Genomic DNA, 16,284 nt, shown 5'->3' with positions numbered 1-16,284 from the left:
CAACCGAGCCGCCCACCGGCTCCGCCTCCCGGCGCTCCACTGACGTCACCGCCGGCGCCGGATGACGTCGCGCCCCGCCCCCTCGTCATCGTGGCGCGTCGGGCCGGACTGGCGCGCGGCGGGTGGCATGGCGCTCTTCCACGTCGCGCGGTACGCGGGCCCCGAGGCGGCCGGGGAGGAGGCCGAGGCGGACGGCCGGGCTCGCGCGCTGCTGGAGCGGCTGCGGTGCCGGGCCCGAGAGCGGCAGCTGCAGAAGCAGCCGCCGCAGCAAGAACCCTCGGAGCCCGCGCAGACCGCGCAGACCGCGCAGGCGGCGGGGAAGCGGCGACGGCGGCCGCGCAGAACGCGGAGGCGCAAGAGCGGCGGGGCGCCGGGGAGCCCGCACGCACCTCCCTGCAAGCGGCGGAAGGCGGACGACGAGGATGAGGACGCGGGCGCAGGTAGGGCCTCGCGGGGCGAGGCGGGGCCCTGGGACTCGGGACCGCGTGGGGTTGACGCGCCGCCCCGCCCCCGCTCCTGCCGCGCAGAGAGCAGCGAGGAGGCGCCGGCGGGGAACAGCGTGGGCGCCGAAGCCGCGGGGTCGCCGGAGGGCCAGGGCGGACCGCCCCCCGAAGAGGCTTCTGGTCCCCCAGCCCACGCCCTGGTGCTCGGGGGCTTCAGGAGGAGCAAGGCGCCAAAGGTGAGCGGCCCGGGGGGGAGGCTGCAGCGCTGGGGTGGCTGTCGTTACCGTGGCTTGTGTTCGTGGGACGGCATGGAGGACGGTGCTTGCGCCTGATGGGTGTATGGTTTGTGTTCGGTGAGTGAACACCTGAGCCGGCCGACTGCTGATGTCTTAGCATTCTCGTTTACGGTTTGAATCCTGTGCAAACTTAGTACTTCCATTTTCAATTGTAAGAGTTCTCTTTTTTTTTTCCGAAACCAGCGGGTTGACTTGGTTTCCGTGCTGCTGTCACAGAGATCTCTCTAAACAGCTTCGCTTTCTTGGTGCACATTTAAAGAGCTTCCACTGTACTCGCCAATCTAGCGAACAAAATGGGAGATCCTACCAGGTCTAGCAGGTTGCTGGGCGAGTTGCAGATTCACGTCAACGTAAGATTTCAGTAGTCGAATACGTGAGCTAAAGGATGTCTGGAGTGTGATCGTCATCATGAAGAATAAGAGAGGCTGGGCAGAGTGCCCTTGGGGAGATTCACTTTGAGTTGGAATCAGAAGACAGGGATCAGCCTGGTTAAGGTGTGGTGGGGGCAGGGAAGTGTGTGCCAGGGAGAGGGCCGAGTTGGGGCAAAGGCCCCGAGGTAGCAATGAGCTTGTTGTGTAAAATGACAGAGGGTTTGTATGGTTGGTGCAGAGCCAGTGATAGCAAACAGAAGCGCGGGCGGAAGAGTGCCAGGTCACGGGCACCTTGCGGGTGTAGTCCGGAGCGCAGATGTCATTGGAGCACGGGTGTTATTAGGTGCGAAGGTGCCCCTGGGTGGTTTGGCTCAGGGAGCTTTCTGGTATGTATTTTTCACGCCTTTCAAAGCCTTCACGGAGAGTGAGACGTGGGCGGACTAGGAGAAGCTAGACAGCTTGCCTCTTTCTTGCGGCCTTTTCAGTCTGAGTGTCTTGAGCGCTTGGCTCATGGGGCCTTGCTCTGCTGGCCTGGCGGGTTAGGGAGTGTTCACCGCGTCTCTTTCTCTTTCCCTTTGTGATAGGTCCAGCCTTTCCTGCCAGCGTGGCTGGCTGAGCCAAGCCGCGTTGGAAAGAGTGTCACCGAAGGCCTGGTGCCTATTGAGGATATCCCGGAAGTCCACCCGGACCTGCGGAAGAGGCTGCGGGCTCAGGGCATCTCGTCCTACTTTCCAGGTGCCCCTGCCCTGCGCAGGTGGGGTGGGGTGGTGGTGGGAGCAGGGTTTCCTTCCAGAGCATCTTCTCCCAGAACCGTGCAAGGCCATCGCTCAGCAGCTGCCCACACAGGCAGCCTGCGCACACGTCCAGTGGCAGGTGTGGTCCCGGCCTCCGCACCTCCAGCCTCTCAGCACTCCGGGAGGCTCTGGTGCGGACCTTGAGCGAGAGCCCAGCCCAGAGGTCGCAGACAGGGAGGCGGCCGTCTCCGGTGCCTGTGCTGGTACTGGGTGTCCCTGCACCGACGTGACGCGCGTCTCGCCGTTCCTCGTCCAGTGCAGGCAGCGGTGATTCCCGCTCTCCTGGAGAGCGCAGCCAACGGGTTTCTGGTAAGCAGAGGCGGCTACCGGCCTAGCGACCTCTGTGTGTCTGCCCCAACGGGCAGTGGGAAGACACTGGCCTTCGTCATCCCCGTGGTGCAGGTGAGCGCAGGGAGCCCTCGCCCTCCAGGCGGGTCTGCAGGCAGGAGCGGCGGGCACAGGCACGGGCGGCCGCCGGGGGCGGGCTGACGCGGGCGGCCGTCTACCCCGCAGGCCCTGCTACGGCGAGCTGTGTGCCAGGTTCGGGCCCTGGTTGTGCTGCCGACCAAGGAGCTGGCCCAGCAGGTACGTGGGCCCATGCCTGGAGGTCAGACCCCGGGGCTTCGTCACTGCGGCGCGGGGCCTCAGGTCACGCTGGTGATGGCTGCTTTTCCTCCAGGTGAGCAAAGTGTTCAGCGTCTACACAGATGCCACTCCTCTTCGGGTCGCCCTGGTCACCGGGCAGAAGTCGCTGGCCAAGGAGCAGGAGAGTCTCGTGCAGGACACGTAGGTTCCTCCGGTCTGTGGGCTCGCTCTGTGCAGCTACATCGCGGCCATCTGGCCCCGGGGAGCGGAGCGCCGCCGTCCACAGGGTCCCCATGTCAGGCGGGCTGGGGGGGGTGGTCAGTGCAGGGCGGCCCTCCTGAGCCACTCTCCACTCCACAGAGCAGACGGCTTCCGCTGCCTGGCAGACATCGTGGTGGCCACCCCTGGCCGCCTGGTGGACCACGTCGAGCAGACCCCAGGATTCAGCCTCCAGCATCTCCGCTTCCTGGTAGGTGGCCCACGTGGAGGGAGGCCCGGGCCCAGACCCGAAGCTGACCGCGGTTCCCCCCCGCCCCGCAGGTCATCGATGAGGCCGACCGCGTGATAGACAGCATGCACCAGGCCTGGCTGCCGCGGGTGGTGGCCGCGGCCTTTCCCAGTGAGGGCAGTAGGGATCCCTTTGCTCTGCTCCAGAGAACACAGCCCCGGGCTGTGACCGCAGCCAGGTACCAGGCCCTGCACTCCGCTTGGCGCCCAGTGGGGCCGCCCTGGGCTGGTCCTCTCCGCTGTCCCCCGTCTGAGACGCTCTCCCACCGGGCTGGGGTGGGCTGGTTGGGCTGTGCTGCTTTCCCAGCGTCCCCTCCCTTTCCAGCGTTTGCTGCCCCCAGATGCCACTGCAGAAACTACTCTTCTCAGCCACTCTGACCCAGAACCCCGAAAAGCTGCAGCAGCTCGGCCTCTACCGGCCCCGGCTCTTTTCCACAGGCTCGGTGCACGGGGGCCTCAGAGACCCCGACGTGGACGTGGCCGGGGACTTGGGCGGGAAGTACACCTTCCCTGCGGGGCTCACGGTGAGCAGGGCACTTGGAGGGGGGAGGGGGCGCGTCTAGGCACCGGGCTGTGGCCAACCTCGCGCCATCCCCCGCAGCATCGCTACGTGCCCTGCAGCCTCCGCCTCAAGCCGTTGGTCGTCCTGCACCTGATCCTGGAGATGAATCTCTCAAGGGTTCTGTGTTTCACCAACTCCCGTGAGAACTCCCACAGGTGAGGCCCGCGTGGTGCAGAGACTGGAGGGGAGAGGAGGTGGTTCCCCCAGCCCACCCGACTCTGGCCTCTCCCGCCCAGGCTGTTCCTGCTAGTCCAGGCTTTTGGGGGCGTGCGCGTGGCCGATTTCTCCTCCCGCTATGGGCCTGGCGCTAGGAAGCTGATCTTGAAGCGGTTTCAGCAGGGGAAGATCCAGCTGTGAGTACCTGGGAAGACAGGCCGGGGTCCTGCTCTGGGGAGGGCGCTCGCTCCGGCGTCAGCCTGGGCTCCCGAAGGGCGCCTCGGGCCCTCCCCAGCTCCATGGCGGCGTCCCCAGCAGGGCGGGAAGGGGCGTGTGTCCCTGCTCCCGGCCTCAGGCAGGGCCCGCGGCCCCTCGTGTCCCGCCAGCCTCATTAGCACCGACGCCACGGCCCGCGGCATCGACGTGCAGGGCGTGCAGCTGGTGGTGAACTACGACGCCCCCCAGTACCTGCGGACCTACGTGCACCGGTGCGGGACTGGCCTTGGGTCTGGGGAGGGGGTGGCTTGCGGAGAAAGCCTGGTCCCAACAGCCCTCGGGTTGGGGGCCACGGCTCTGGAGGAGGCTGTGCTCTGTTTCAGGGTTGGAAGAACCGCCCGCGCCGGAAAATCCGGACAGGCCTTCACGCTGCTCCTCGAGGTGCAGGTCAGCCTGGGGGTCTCAGCCCGAGGTGGGGCCCCGGCGGGGCGGGAGCCTCTTCCCCTCACGTGCTCCTTCCCCGCAGGAGAGGAGGTTCGTCCGGATGCTCAGGGAAGGCGGGGTGCCCAGGCTGGAGCGGCACGACGCCCCCAGTGAGCTCCTGCAGCCGCTGGTCCCACGGTACCAGGAGGCCCTGTCCCAGCTGGAGAGGGCCGTCAGGGTGAGGCGCCACGGGGGCTCGTCTTGGGACAGCCGAGGTGGAGGGAGGAGACGGCAGGGGGGCCCACGGCCCGGAGGGGTCCGGCACCGAACTGGCTTTCCGAGCGGGCGTGGGGATGGGGCGTCTCTGCCCTCGGGGGTGGAGGGTGGGGCCGGCCACAAGGAGTGAGCGGCCGGTGGCGCCTGCCAACCCCTGCCAACCGCCACCCCCGCAGGAGGAGCAGAGGCAGAAGGCAGCCTAGGCCGGGGCTTGGGGCTCAGCCCTCGTGGTGCGGGAGCCGCCTCCTTTCTGGAAACATCCCGAGCACCGGTTGCTGGACACACGAGCAGGAGACGGGGATTCCTCAGCTGAGCGAGCCTCGGTCCCCAAGCACGCTGCTGCCCTGCGCCCGGCACCCTGGACACAAGGCTCCGGCCCAGGCCTGAGACCTTCCAGGGGGCACAAGGTCAGCCCCCTGTCAGGTGGTCTTTCTGGAAGCAAGTCTCCAGTGAAACTGTTTACACTCCCCTGGAGCTGACGGGGTGGCGTCTGCCACGCGTTAGGCTGTAAGTTGGGGATCAGCCTTGAGGTACCTTCAGGAATTCAGTTCTTCTAACAGTGTGAGCCACCACCCTGCGTGGGAGAGGTGGCCCTGAGTCCCTCGCTGTTGGGATGAACGGCCGGCTGCTAAGTAGCCGTTCCCCGCGAGGCGTCACAGGGACCGGAGGATGCGCTGCGAGGTCATCGCGGCTGTACTTCACGATCAGTCACCGCGTGTGTGAGGCGAGTGTCCAGGAAACAGGCTTCAGAGCACTGACCGCCGTCTCTGAGAAAGCTTCGTTTCCAAAAGTCACGTGTTGACAGAACCTTAATGGGAACGAACCACAGCTCCTTGTGTTGGCAGAATAACCACCATGAGTCCTGGCGTCCCGTGTGCTCGCTGTCGCCCGAGTGGACGTCATGGGGCAGAGTGGGCAGCTTACGGGAGAGCACGCGGACCAGGACTCGGGTCGCACCAGCCTGGACCTCTTGGGGCTGTAAACGCACTCTGCGTACCGAACCAGCTCACATTTCAGGCCAGGCTTCGCACGGGACCCGGGGGATGGTACAGCCACGCACAGCCTCTGAGAGGCGGCTTCCCGGTCTGTGGATTGTATCTCGATAAAGCATCTGTTTAAAAACAAATATGGACTTCTTCCCTGGTGACGCAGTGGTTAGGAATCTGCCCACCAATGCAGGGGACACAGGTTCAAACCCTGGTCTGGGAAGATCCCACATGCCACAGAGCAACAAAGCCCGTGTGCCACAACTACTGAGCCTGCATTCTAGAGCCCACGAGCCACAACTACTGAGCCTGTGCTCTAGAGCCCGCGAGCCACAACTACCGAGTCCTGTGTGCCTAGAGCCCGTGCTCCGCAACAAGAGAAGCCACCACAATGAGAAGCCCGCACACGGCAACAAAGAGCAGCCCCTGCTCGCCGCAACTAGAGAAAGCCCGCATGCAGCAATGAAGACCCAATCAGCCAAAAATAAGTAAATTAATTTTTTTAAATAAATAAAATTTTAAAAAATAGTGAACACATATGCCCCTGGGTGATAGGATTGCTGGAAATATCAGATTGCCGCCTCAGCCTGCCTTTTCCTTCCATTCAGTCACGCTTGTGTCAGAAGACGGGAAGAGGCCCAGGCAGGTGACTGAAGACAGCGGCTGAGCCTTTAGAAGTTTCGTAACATTGATAATTGCCAGCAGAACAAAGAACTCCGATGTCACCTTTACTGAGCATTGTGGAGTGGCCAGGCGCGTGGGGACAGGAGAGAAGCTGCAGCGTGTGCGGAGGCCCCGAGCCTGCCCATGGGTTCCGGGAAGAGGTTGAAGTGGGGGCTGGGGGCTGGGGGCTGGGAGCATGCAGCCACTCATGGGGACACCGCAGGCGCTGCCGCTGCCGCGGGAGACCGAGCAGAAGCACCTCGGCTGTGGCCTGTCCCGAGCCTTCCTGCCCCTCACTTCTGGGAGGGGGGGCCCGGGAGTAGCAAAGTGACCACCAGGCGGAAACGACATTGCCTGCTTTCGCCCTTCACTTTGAACTTGGAGATACAGGGCCTCCCCTGCACCTGCTGGGTCTCTGGGGCCTTGGGCATCTGGGACACGGGCAGTAGTGGTGTCTTCAAGGCAGGCTGCGGTGTGCAGGTCACCTTGCTGTTGGGTTTCAACAGCGACTTGCTGGGCATTTATCTGGAAAAGAAGACGACTTCAGAGAAAAGTGAAGTAGCAGGAATTAACAGCGTGTAAGCCAATCACTCATACTGCAAAACAAACTCATAGAAAAAGAGATCAGGTTTGTCATTACCAGAAGCAGGGGGATTGGATGAGACGGTCGAAAGGTACAAACTTCCCTTTACTAGATAAATAAGTATTAGGAATGTAATGTACAACATGACAAATATAACACTGCTGTAGGTTACACGTGATGTGTATGAGAGCTGTTAAGAGTAAGTCCTGAGTTCTCACCACAAGGACATTTTTTTCCTATTTAATGTTCAATCTGTGTGGGACGGCGGACGCTCGTTAACTTACTGTGATGATCACTCCATGATGTGTAAGTCAGACCTTTACGCCGCACACCTTAGACGTATATAGTGCTGTATGTCAGTGATACCCCAATAAAACTGGGAGAAATAAGAAGCAAAGAGTGAAGGGGGCGCGAACGTGGCAGACCAGCCTCGCACGCATTCCTGCTGCCACCGCACACACGGCAGGGTGGGCACAGATGCTCTGTGCTGGCAGGAACTGAGCTCACAAAGGCTCCAGGGGGACCTCAGACCCCGGAACTGCATCCCCCCGAGGGTTAGGAATGGGCCGGGCCGGGACCCACCGGTCCAGCAGCTGTGCTGGTCGTCCGACGGCCCTGGGATGGCTGTTCGGCCCTCCTGGGGGGACCCCTCGGCCAGGCCGGCCCACGGGCACCGAGGCACGCAGATGACAGTGTGGCCTTGGTGCAACCATTCTGCTGCCCTCGCTCCCCTGGGCACGCGGGGCAAGGATGGGGAGCGAGGCACCTGCAGGTCTCGTCACCCAGGAAAGCCCCAGGTGCTGCCTCTCAGAAGGCTGGAGGGGAAGTGCCATTCGCTGGTGCGGCGAAGCCTCCCTCCTGCTGAAGAGCAGTCTAGACTGTGCCCACCGGTGCTCCTGGGAGCGTTCCCTGGCAAGTGTGTAAGGGGGTGCTGTGGCCTGCCAGCTTCTCCTCCCCCGGGCACATCGACGCCTTCTGGTACAAGAGACAGAGGAGGAGGGTGGCGAGGCCACAGCCGCAGCTCTGGACACATGTGCCGTGTCTGCGAACCCGCACCCCCAGAGCATCACGACAGAGCCATGAAAAGGCAAATAAGGGGACTGTCAGGTACCATCCAATACTCCGTCTACGACTGGATGCTGCCCATCACCCCACACTCCTCCCTGTGAATTCCTATTCCCGCTCCATTCCCCCGCACAGATCTAATGTATTTTATGCTTGGAATTATTTTATAGACCCCCGATCGTGCGTCCCTGCAATAGAAATGTGCTCCAGAATTGACCACAAGGCTCTAAGTGTTCAAAAATAATAATCTTCTGGCCGCTGAGCCTGCGCGTCCGGAGCCTGTGCCCCGCAACGGGAGAGGCCACGACAGTGAGAGGCCCGCGTACCGCAAAAAAAAAATAATCTTCTGGGTTGAGAAATCGGTACAATTATTATTGGTATGCAAGTTAGCAAAATGACAAATGTATTACAGTTATGGTAAATAATTACTAAACATAAAAAGTAAAATTTAATAGATGGAGAGGGCTAATCTGTTTTCTTCAGTTAGTTCCTATGCCCACAAGGCTCAGCGTCAAGTCTATTCTTATTTTTCCAATTTATAAATCAAAACACTGAAAAAATCCCATTCCCATAAATAAACCGATGGCACCAGAGAGCTTTGTTGTCGAAACGTCACTCGATCCTTTGGTCCCTTTCTGAGCTCTGTGAGGTCAGTTGCCAAAATCTACGTCCAGTGCTCTCAGTTGGAAGGATGGGTCCTCCAGGTCGTGCGGAGACACAAAGAAGCAGCCACCTGGAGGCCGCTGCATCCCCGCCCCCAGCCTGCCTGAGAGCGTCCTGTCCTCAGACTTGTGCCCACGCAAGCGGGCACGGTGGGTGGAGGGACACCCTAAAGAAGCGGCTCCCCTGAAGCCATCCGTGCGGCACCCCACGGAGCCTCTGTTTATCCCAACCCTCGGAAGAACTCTCCGGTTTCTGTAGTTACCACTGAGAAGTTAGACATCGGTCTGTCCTTCTGCAGGTGATCTCTGTTCCCTCCACTCCTGTGACCTCTCCTTGCCTCCTGAGTTTACCGTTGGCCTAAATGTGTCTGCGGGGAATCTTTTCTTTATCCTGTTTGAGACCTTCTGGCTTTCCTGAATCTCTGGATTGGCACCGTAAGCCGGTTCTCGAACGTCCTCAGATATTACCTGTCTCGCATTCTCTTCTGGAACTCAACTCCGACATTAGACCTCTCACCCCTCTACCATCTGTCTCTCCACGCAACTTTCTTTCCTCCTGTTCTTCGTGTTGCAGTAGGTTGATTTTCTCCAGGTCTGTCACTAATTCTCAAATGTACTGTTTACTCTCCCATGAAGTTTTTAAAAACTGCAGTAGAATTTGCATACAGGGGACCTCTCTGGCAGTCCAGTGGTTAGGACTCCACGCTTCCACTGCAGGGGACACGAGTTCGATCCATGGTTGGAGAACTAAGATTCCACGTGCCACACAGCTTGGCCAAAAAATAAAATTCAAACTGTTCTAAATAAAAAAAAATTTTTAATAAAGAATTTGCATTGAGTAAAAATCACCACCCCCCCCCCCCTTTTTCTGGCTGCACTGGGTCTTTGTTGCTGCGCGGGCTTCTCATTGTGGTGGCTTCTCTTGTTGTGGAGCACGGGCTCTAGGCGCGCAGGCTTCAGTAGTTGCAGCACGCGGGCTCAGTAGTTGTGGCACGCAGGCTCAGTAGTTGTGGTGCATGGGCTTAGTTGCTCCACGGCATGTGGGATCTTCTCGGACGAGGGTTCGAACCCGTGTCTCCTGCACTGGCAGGCGGATTCTTAACCACCGTGCCACCAGGGAAGTCCCCCAAATCACCCTTTTTGATGTATGGTTTTATGAGTGTTGACAAAGGCCTGTGGTCATGTAACCACCAACGCAATCGAGAACAGGACATTTCCATCACCCCCCAAATCCCCAATGGCTCTTTTGAGGTCAGTCCTTCCCCCCCCCCGCCCCCACCCCACCCCTGAGACCCCTGAGCTATAGTCTGACCCTATCGTTTTGCCGTCTTCAGGACGTCATATAAGTGAAATCATAGAGTATGTAGCCTTTTGTGTCTGGCCTCTTTTGCACAATACATTCGAGTTTCCCGCCTGCCGTCTGAGCGCCAGCAGCCTGGTCGGCTACCTGAGTGCCACGTCATTGTCTGGAGGGGCCGTGGTTTGCTTCTCCATCCGGCAGTTGAATGACTGGGCTGCTTCCAGTTTGGGGAGATTACGAATAAAGCTGCTATAAACATTTGCATACAGGTTATCATGTGGATGTGTGTTTTCACTTCTGTGTACACTGTGAGAAGTGAGGTTGCTGGGTCAGAGTAAATGACTGTTTAGGTAAAATACATAAGAAACTGCCAAGCTGCTTGCAACGGGGCTTGACTCGTGGGCGCCGCCCCCCCGGCAAGGCACGGGAGCAGGCCACTCTTCACCCTCACTAGCCAAGGTCCTCGTTTTTTAGCTGATGTGTCCTTGTATCTCCTTGTGGTTTTAATTTGTATTTCCCTAATGAAAGGATACTGACATCTTTTCATGTGCTTATTTGCCATTCTTAGAGCTTATTTGGTGAAGTGTCTGTTCAAATCTTTCGTCCACTTTTAAAAATGAGTCTTCTTTTGTAAAAAAAATATGTGGTTGCACCACGCCTTACTTGCAGTAGGTGGGTTCCTTAGTTGCAGCTCATGGGCTCCTTAGTTGCAGTTCACCAGCTCCTTAGTTGTGGCACACAAACTCTAAGTTGAGGCATGCATGTGGGATCTAGTTCCCTGACCAGGGATTGAACCCGGGCCGCCTGCATTGGGAGTGCAGAGTCTTAACCACTTCGCCACCAGGGAAGTTCCAAAAATGAGTTATTTTCCTGTTATGGAGTTCTGACAATTTTTTAAAAAAATAAATGTATTTATTTTCATTTTGGGCTGCGTTGGGTCTCTGTTGCTGTGCGTGGGCTTTCTCTAGTTGCGTTGAGTGGGGATTACTCTTCGTTGCAGTGCATGGGCTTCTCATTGTGGTGGCTTCTCTTGTTGTGGAGCCCAGGCTCTAGGCACGCGGGCTCGGTAGTTGTGGCTCGTGGGCTGTTGAGCGCAGGCGGGCTTAGTTGCTCTGCGGCACGTGGGATCTTCTTGGACCAGGGATCGAACCCGTGTCCCCTGCATTGGCAGGCGGATTCTTAACCACTGTGCCACCAGGGAAGCCCTCTGACAATTCTTTACTGTGAAATGATAAGGAATATATGTTGTATATTGGTCTCTGCCCCCAGCTCCTAGAACCCTTGGAATCCACTGAGTGGCACGGGTGCCAGGAGGGTCTTTTGTTCCAATGAGGTGGCTTGGTGGGCTCCTGGCTGGGGGTTGGTCACCAGAAAGACCAAACTATGATCAGAAGCTTGGAACCTTCAGCCTCACCGCACACACACACACACACCCCCATCCTCTGCGGAGCAGAGAAGGGGTCGGCACTGAGGTAATAAGCAATCCGGCCCATGTAACGGAGCCTCCACAAAACCCCAAAAGGACAGGTTCGGGGGAGCTTCCAGGTTGGTGAACACATGAAGATTCTGGGAGAATGGTGCCCAGAGAGGTCATGGAAGCTCCACTTCCATTCCCCACACTTTGCCCTATGAATCTCTTTCATCTGGCTGTTCCTGAGTTATATCCTTTTATCATAAACCACTAACCTAGTAAGTAAACTTTTCCTGAGTTCTGTGAGCCGTCCTAACGAATGATCCAACCCAAGGAGGGGTTGTGGAATCCTCCAATTTATAGCCAGTTGGTCAAAAGGACAGGTGACAACCTGGCACTTGTAACTGGCATCTGAAGGGGGTCGTCTGTGGGGCTGGGTCCTTAGCCTGCAGGCTCTGTGCTAGCCTCGGGTTGTCAGCGTCAGAACTGGGCTCTTGTAGGACAGCTGGTCCATGTCATGGAGACCTGGAGAACTGCTTGGTGTGGGAGACCCCCATGCAGCTGGTGTCAGAAGTGTCGTGAGTAAAGGAAATGCGTTTTTTCTTTTATTTATATATCCTATTACAAGTGCTTCATTGGCTGCGTCTTTTGCAAATGTTTTCTCCCAGTGGCTCTTCATTATCTCAATAATGTTCTTCACATACCAAAATGTTTTTAATTTTAATAAAGTTCCACTTTTCATTTTTATTCTTTTATAGATTTGTGCTTTGGATGTTGTAGCTAAGAAATCTTAATTTAACCCAAGGCTACAAAGATTTTTTCCTGTGTTTCAGAACTGTGAGTTCCACATTTAGGTCTCTGATCCATTCTGTGTTAATTTTTGCATATGGTGTGAGGTAGGGATTGAGATTACTTCCACCAAGTTTTAAATTTCAACTGTTTTATGTTTAATTTCTAGAAGAACTATTTGGTTCACTTTCTTTTTTTATCTGCTTGGTGTCTGGTGACCCCTTGTCTCTCCTCCACGCTTGTTATTTCCTCCTTTGTTTCTTTAACCATATGAAATACATTTTGCATTTCTTATTCTAGATCCAGCAATTCTGGCATCTTAACGTCTCTACAGGTGTGAGTCAGACCCTCACTCCTGAGGCTCTTCACTGTGTATGCTGTGATTTTCTGTCATGAGCATACATTCTGGGGGCTGCTGGCTGGAGTTCCTTGAGGCCTGGAGTTGAGGGTTCCTCCAACCAGGCTAACATTTTCCAAGGCCAGTCCCCTGGGCTCAGACATGTGCTAATGGCTTCCCATCCCTCACTCAGTGATTATTCACGAGAACACCACCAGACCAATTCCACCATCTTCCTATTTGACACCAAGGGAGCTGAGGATGAGAGGGGAACACCCTGCTCGAGCCAAGAGGCAGTGGGTGTCTGCAGCCCCTCCACTCCATCACAACTTGGGACTCAAGCCCAGGATACAGGTGATTCCCTATTTCCAAATATGTTTGTATAAAGTACGTGTATTTTATAGACAAATGTATTTTATAAGATGCTCAGATCTCACTTTTTTCCATCATAATACATCATATAAATTCAGGGGAAACAGTTAAAAGTTTTTCAAACCACATGATCCGATATAGAATTTCTATCCAGAAGAATTCTCAAACTCAGTTTGAAGGAAAAAAAATTTTTTTAAGCATTTAAATTTTTTTTATTTATTTTTGGCTGCGTTGGGTGTTCGTCGCTGCGTGTGGGCTTTCTCTAGTTGTGGCGAGCGGGAGCCACTCTTCATTGTGGCGCGTGGGCTTCTCACTGTGTTGCCTTCTTTTGTTGCGGAGCATGGGATCTAGGTGCACGGGCTTCAGTAGCTGCGGCACGCGGGCTCAGCAGTTGTGGCTCGCGGGCTCTAGAGCGCAGGCTCAGTAGTTGTGGCGCGCGGGTTTAGTTGCTCTGCGGCATGTGGGATCTTCCCGGACCAGGGCTCGAACCCATGTCCCCTGCACTGGCAGGTGGATTCTTAACCACTGCGCCACCAGGGCAGTCCCTGCACACAATTCTTGACATACGTACCAAAAATCGAAAAAATCATGTAGTTGTGATTCTTTTTTTTTTTTTTTTTTTTTTTAATTTTTTTTTTTTTTTTTTTGCGGTACACGGGCCTCTCACTGTTGTGGCCTCTCCCGTTGCGGAGCACAGGCTCCGGACGCGCAGGCTCAGCGGCCACGGCTCACGGGCGCAGCTGCTCCGCGGCATGTGGGATCTTCCCGGACCGGGGCACGAACCTGTGTCCCCTGCATCGGCAGGCGGACTCTCAACCACTGCGCCACCAGGGAAGCCCGTAGTTGTGATTCTTTTCTGAACAGTTATTCCAGTGACTCTCCAGCTTAATATTTGGAGGCAAATTTTCCTTCACAGGATAGCAAGTACCAATATCTTCAAATATTGATATGCTGTTCCATCATAAGTCCCACTAATTCACAATTTAATATCATATACTGTACATACTCAAATTGTCCACCGTTCACAGCACATTAACAAAGTTACTAGAACTGGACTACCGCGACCAAAGATGTTACAGAGCACACAGAATGCTGACCAGGAGAGCCAAGATCAAGGAGTGAGTGGTTTGCTTCAGGAAAAGTTCTACCAAAAACAACATGGGACGAGAAGTACTTTGAAGTGTTGGGGGTCAGGGGGATGGGATGAATTGGGAGATTGGGGTTGACACACATACACTATTGATACTATGTATAAAATAGATAACTAATGAGCACCTATTGTAGAGCACAGGGAACTCTACTCGGTGCTCTGTGGTGACCTAACTTAGAAGGAAATCCGAAGAAGAGGGGATGTATGAATACGCAGAGCTGAGTCACTTTGCTGTGCAGTACGGACTCACACAACATTGTAAAGCAACTGTACTCTAATAAAAGTCACCAAGAAAAGTGTTCAAGACGTTAAATGCACACCTGACTCCAAATGCCATGTAGTAAATGCTTTGTATTACAGGATATAAAAGCTACCCCCATCTATGGAATGTTAAGCTGACACCCAAGGCAGTCAGAGCCTCCCGTATTCAATATCCCACTATTTTCGGGTTGTACCAAAAAATAAATAACCAGCCAATGATTTCACCTCTTAAAAAAAAAAAAAATTTTTTTTTACACTTAAAAAATGGGATGAGGGGGGATCCCCTCCTTTTTAAAAATGTTTCTAGAGCTCCTAAAAAACTGTCATTTATGAAATAGTTGGTAAAAATATTCCTCTGGATCGTGCAGGAAGAGAGACAGGGACCACTGACAGGATCAGGTGTGTGATACTAATCAGACTTGGCTTCTCTCTCTCCTGCGTCAACAGAAGCTGGGCTGTCCTCGTTTTTAGTTTCTCCATTTTCTGCAGGTACACCTTTAGTCTCTTGGTTAGCTGCTTCAGCCTGTTTTCCCTTCGCTCCCCTTTTCCCTTTTGTTTGCACCTTTTTTTGAAGATTTATTCTTTCCCGCCGCCTTTTTGGGCTTCGTTTCCACTTTTACAGGAGCCGGTTTAGCTGACAACCTTTAAAGGAGAAAATCATATTTCTCTTGCTACCTTGATGTGAACATTAAGAAAACACTTTTATAAATAAACGAACATCCTGTCTGCTTGGCAAAAGGTTACAGAAATGCGTGCGCAATACCTCTGTGTCACTCTGTAGGCGTTGGGCATCCCCACTCAACGCACGGAGCACCCAGTAATCATCAAGACCCAACACCACAACTGGAAGGCAGTCACGTGGGCTGAGAGGTGCTCCACGTTCTCACGTGTCATTGGCGGACGCCGGCCCCGTGAAGCCCGGGAACAGACCTGGGAGCTGGGGCTTCGCGCGCGAGCTGCGAGCTGCGCGTAGCCAAAGCAGTTTTCGGCGAGGAAGGGATCCTCACTCAGCTCTGGGGCAGGGTTGTGAAGTGTCTGCTCGGCCGCGCGGTCTTCGGGCTTGAAGGCAAAGCTGAGCTCCGTTCTCGCTCTCCGTCGTGGGAAAGGCCTCCGTGGGCAGGGGTGACGAGGCGCCTCTCCCGACAGACGCCCCGGCGGGGCCGGCCGAGGAGACGCCGCAGCCCGGACTCCACTCTGCCTCCCGGGTGTGGGGCGGGGACACCCCGACCAGCGGCCCCTCCAGACACGCGGCGCCGGCGGCGTCAGCACCGCGGACAGCGGCCTCCCGGGGCCGGCGGGGCGGGGGTCCGCGGCCAGGGTCACGGGGTCGTTGAGGGGAACGCTGGGGCAACGGGCGGGCGGGGAGGCCGAAGGAGAGCCGCGCGGCCCTAAGCGCCCGCCCCCGCCCCGGCGCGGACAGGCTGCGGGCCCTCACCGCGGCGGCCGGGCGACGCGGCGGAGAGTGCCGGCGGGGACAAGAGCGGCGGCAGCCGAGGGCGGGCCCGGGCCACCCGACCCGACCCAACGCTAGCCGGCGGCCGGCTTGGACCCAGTGCGCAGGCGCGGCGCCGGCCGATCGGCGCGGGCAGGCGGGGCGAGGGCGGGAGGACCGGAAGCAGCGGCAGCTGAGGCGGGAACTGCACGCGAGGCCCCGGGCCCGCGCCTGCGTACTCCCGCGGCTTTCTTCGCCCGCGGTCACGTGCGCGCCAGCCTCCGTTCGTTCCTACCGTTCGCCTGCAGCCTTCCGTCCACCCGTCCGTCCGCTCCTCCCCTGCCCACCCACCGCCTCATCGCACACTTAACTGCCTGTTGCGTTGACCAAGCACGTCCTGTCCTTGCCCTGGCAGGACCTGCGGTCTAGGGAGAAGGGGGCACACATCGGCGAATGGATGCCCGGTTAGAGGAAGTAGCGCCGAGCGGCTGGGAAAAGGAGGTGGAGGTTGAGTGCCCATTTTAAGTTAGGGGGCGGCAGTCAGAAAACGCCTCCTAAGGCTGTTGAGCTGGGATCTGAAGACCCACAAGGATGGTTTTTTCCCTTGTTTGTGACCAGGGAGATGGTCCAGCGGGTCTGTCCCT

The 16,284-nt window shown here is 56.8% G+C and overlaps 1 protein-coding gene across 1 annotated transcript; it reads left to right on the top strand.

Annotated features, from left to right (window-relative positions):
* The first annotated feature begins 127 nt into the window (after positions 1–127).
* On the top strand, positions 128–4,832 carry DDX51 (DEAD-box helicase 51). The gene is made up of 14 exons (XM_065890233.1): positions 128–679; positions 1,695–1,845; positions 2,161–2,306; positions 2,418–2,489; positions 2,584–2,690; positions 2,850–2,958; positions 3,030–3,175; positions 3,322–3,520; positions 3,598–3,713; positions 3,795–3,911; positions 4,101–4,202; positions 4,314–4,377; positions 4,457–4,591; positions 4,806–4,832. The coding sequence occupies exons 1-14, from the start codon at positions 128–130 to the stop codon at positions 4,830–4,832; spliced, it is 2,043 nt and encodes a 680-aa protein (XP_065746305.1).
* Positions 4,833–16,284: the final 11,452 nt, after the last annotated feature.

The sequence above is a fragment of the Phocoena phocoena genome, chromosome 13, assembly GCF_963924675.1.
Source record: "Phocoena phocoena chromosome 13, mPhoPho1.1, whole genome shotgun sequence".
NCBI lineage: Eukaryota > Metazoa > Chordata > Mammalia > Artiodactyla > Phocoenidae > Phocoena > Phocoena phocoena.
The sequence above is the reverse complement of the archived record's forward strand: the minus strand, read 5'-3'. Positions and strand labels throughout refer to the sequence as shown.

What these genes read in the sequence shown, in the direction of transcription:
- DDX51 (XM_065890233.1), top strand. Translation starts at nt 128, where the DNA reads ATGGCGCTCTTCCACGTCGCGCGGTACGCGGGCCCCGAGGCGGCCGGG. An exon ending in CATCTCGTCCTACTTTCCAG is followed by an intron (nt 1,846 to 2,160) that starts GTGCCCCTGCCC and finishes TTCCTCGTCCAG; the next exon opens with TGCAGGCAGCGGTGATTCCC. An exon ending in CGGGCTGTGACCGCAGCCAG is followed by an intron (nt 3,176 to 3,321) that starts GTACCAGGCCCT and finishes CTCCCTTTCCAG; the next exon opens with CGTTTGCTGCCCCCAGATGC.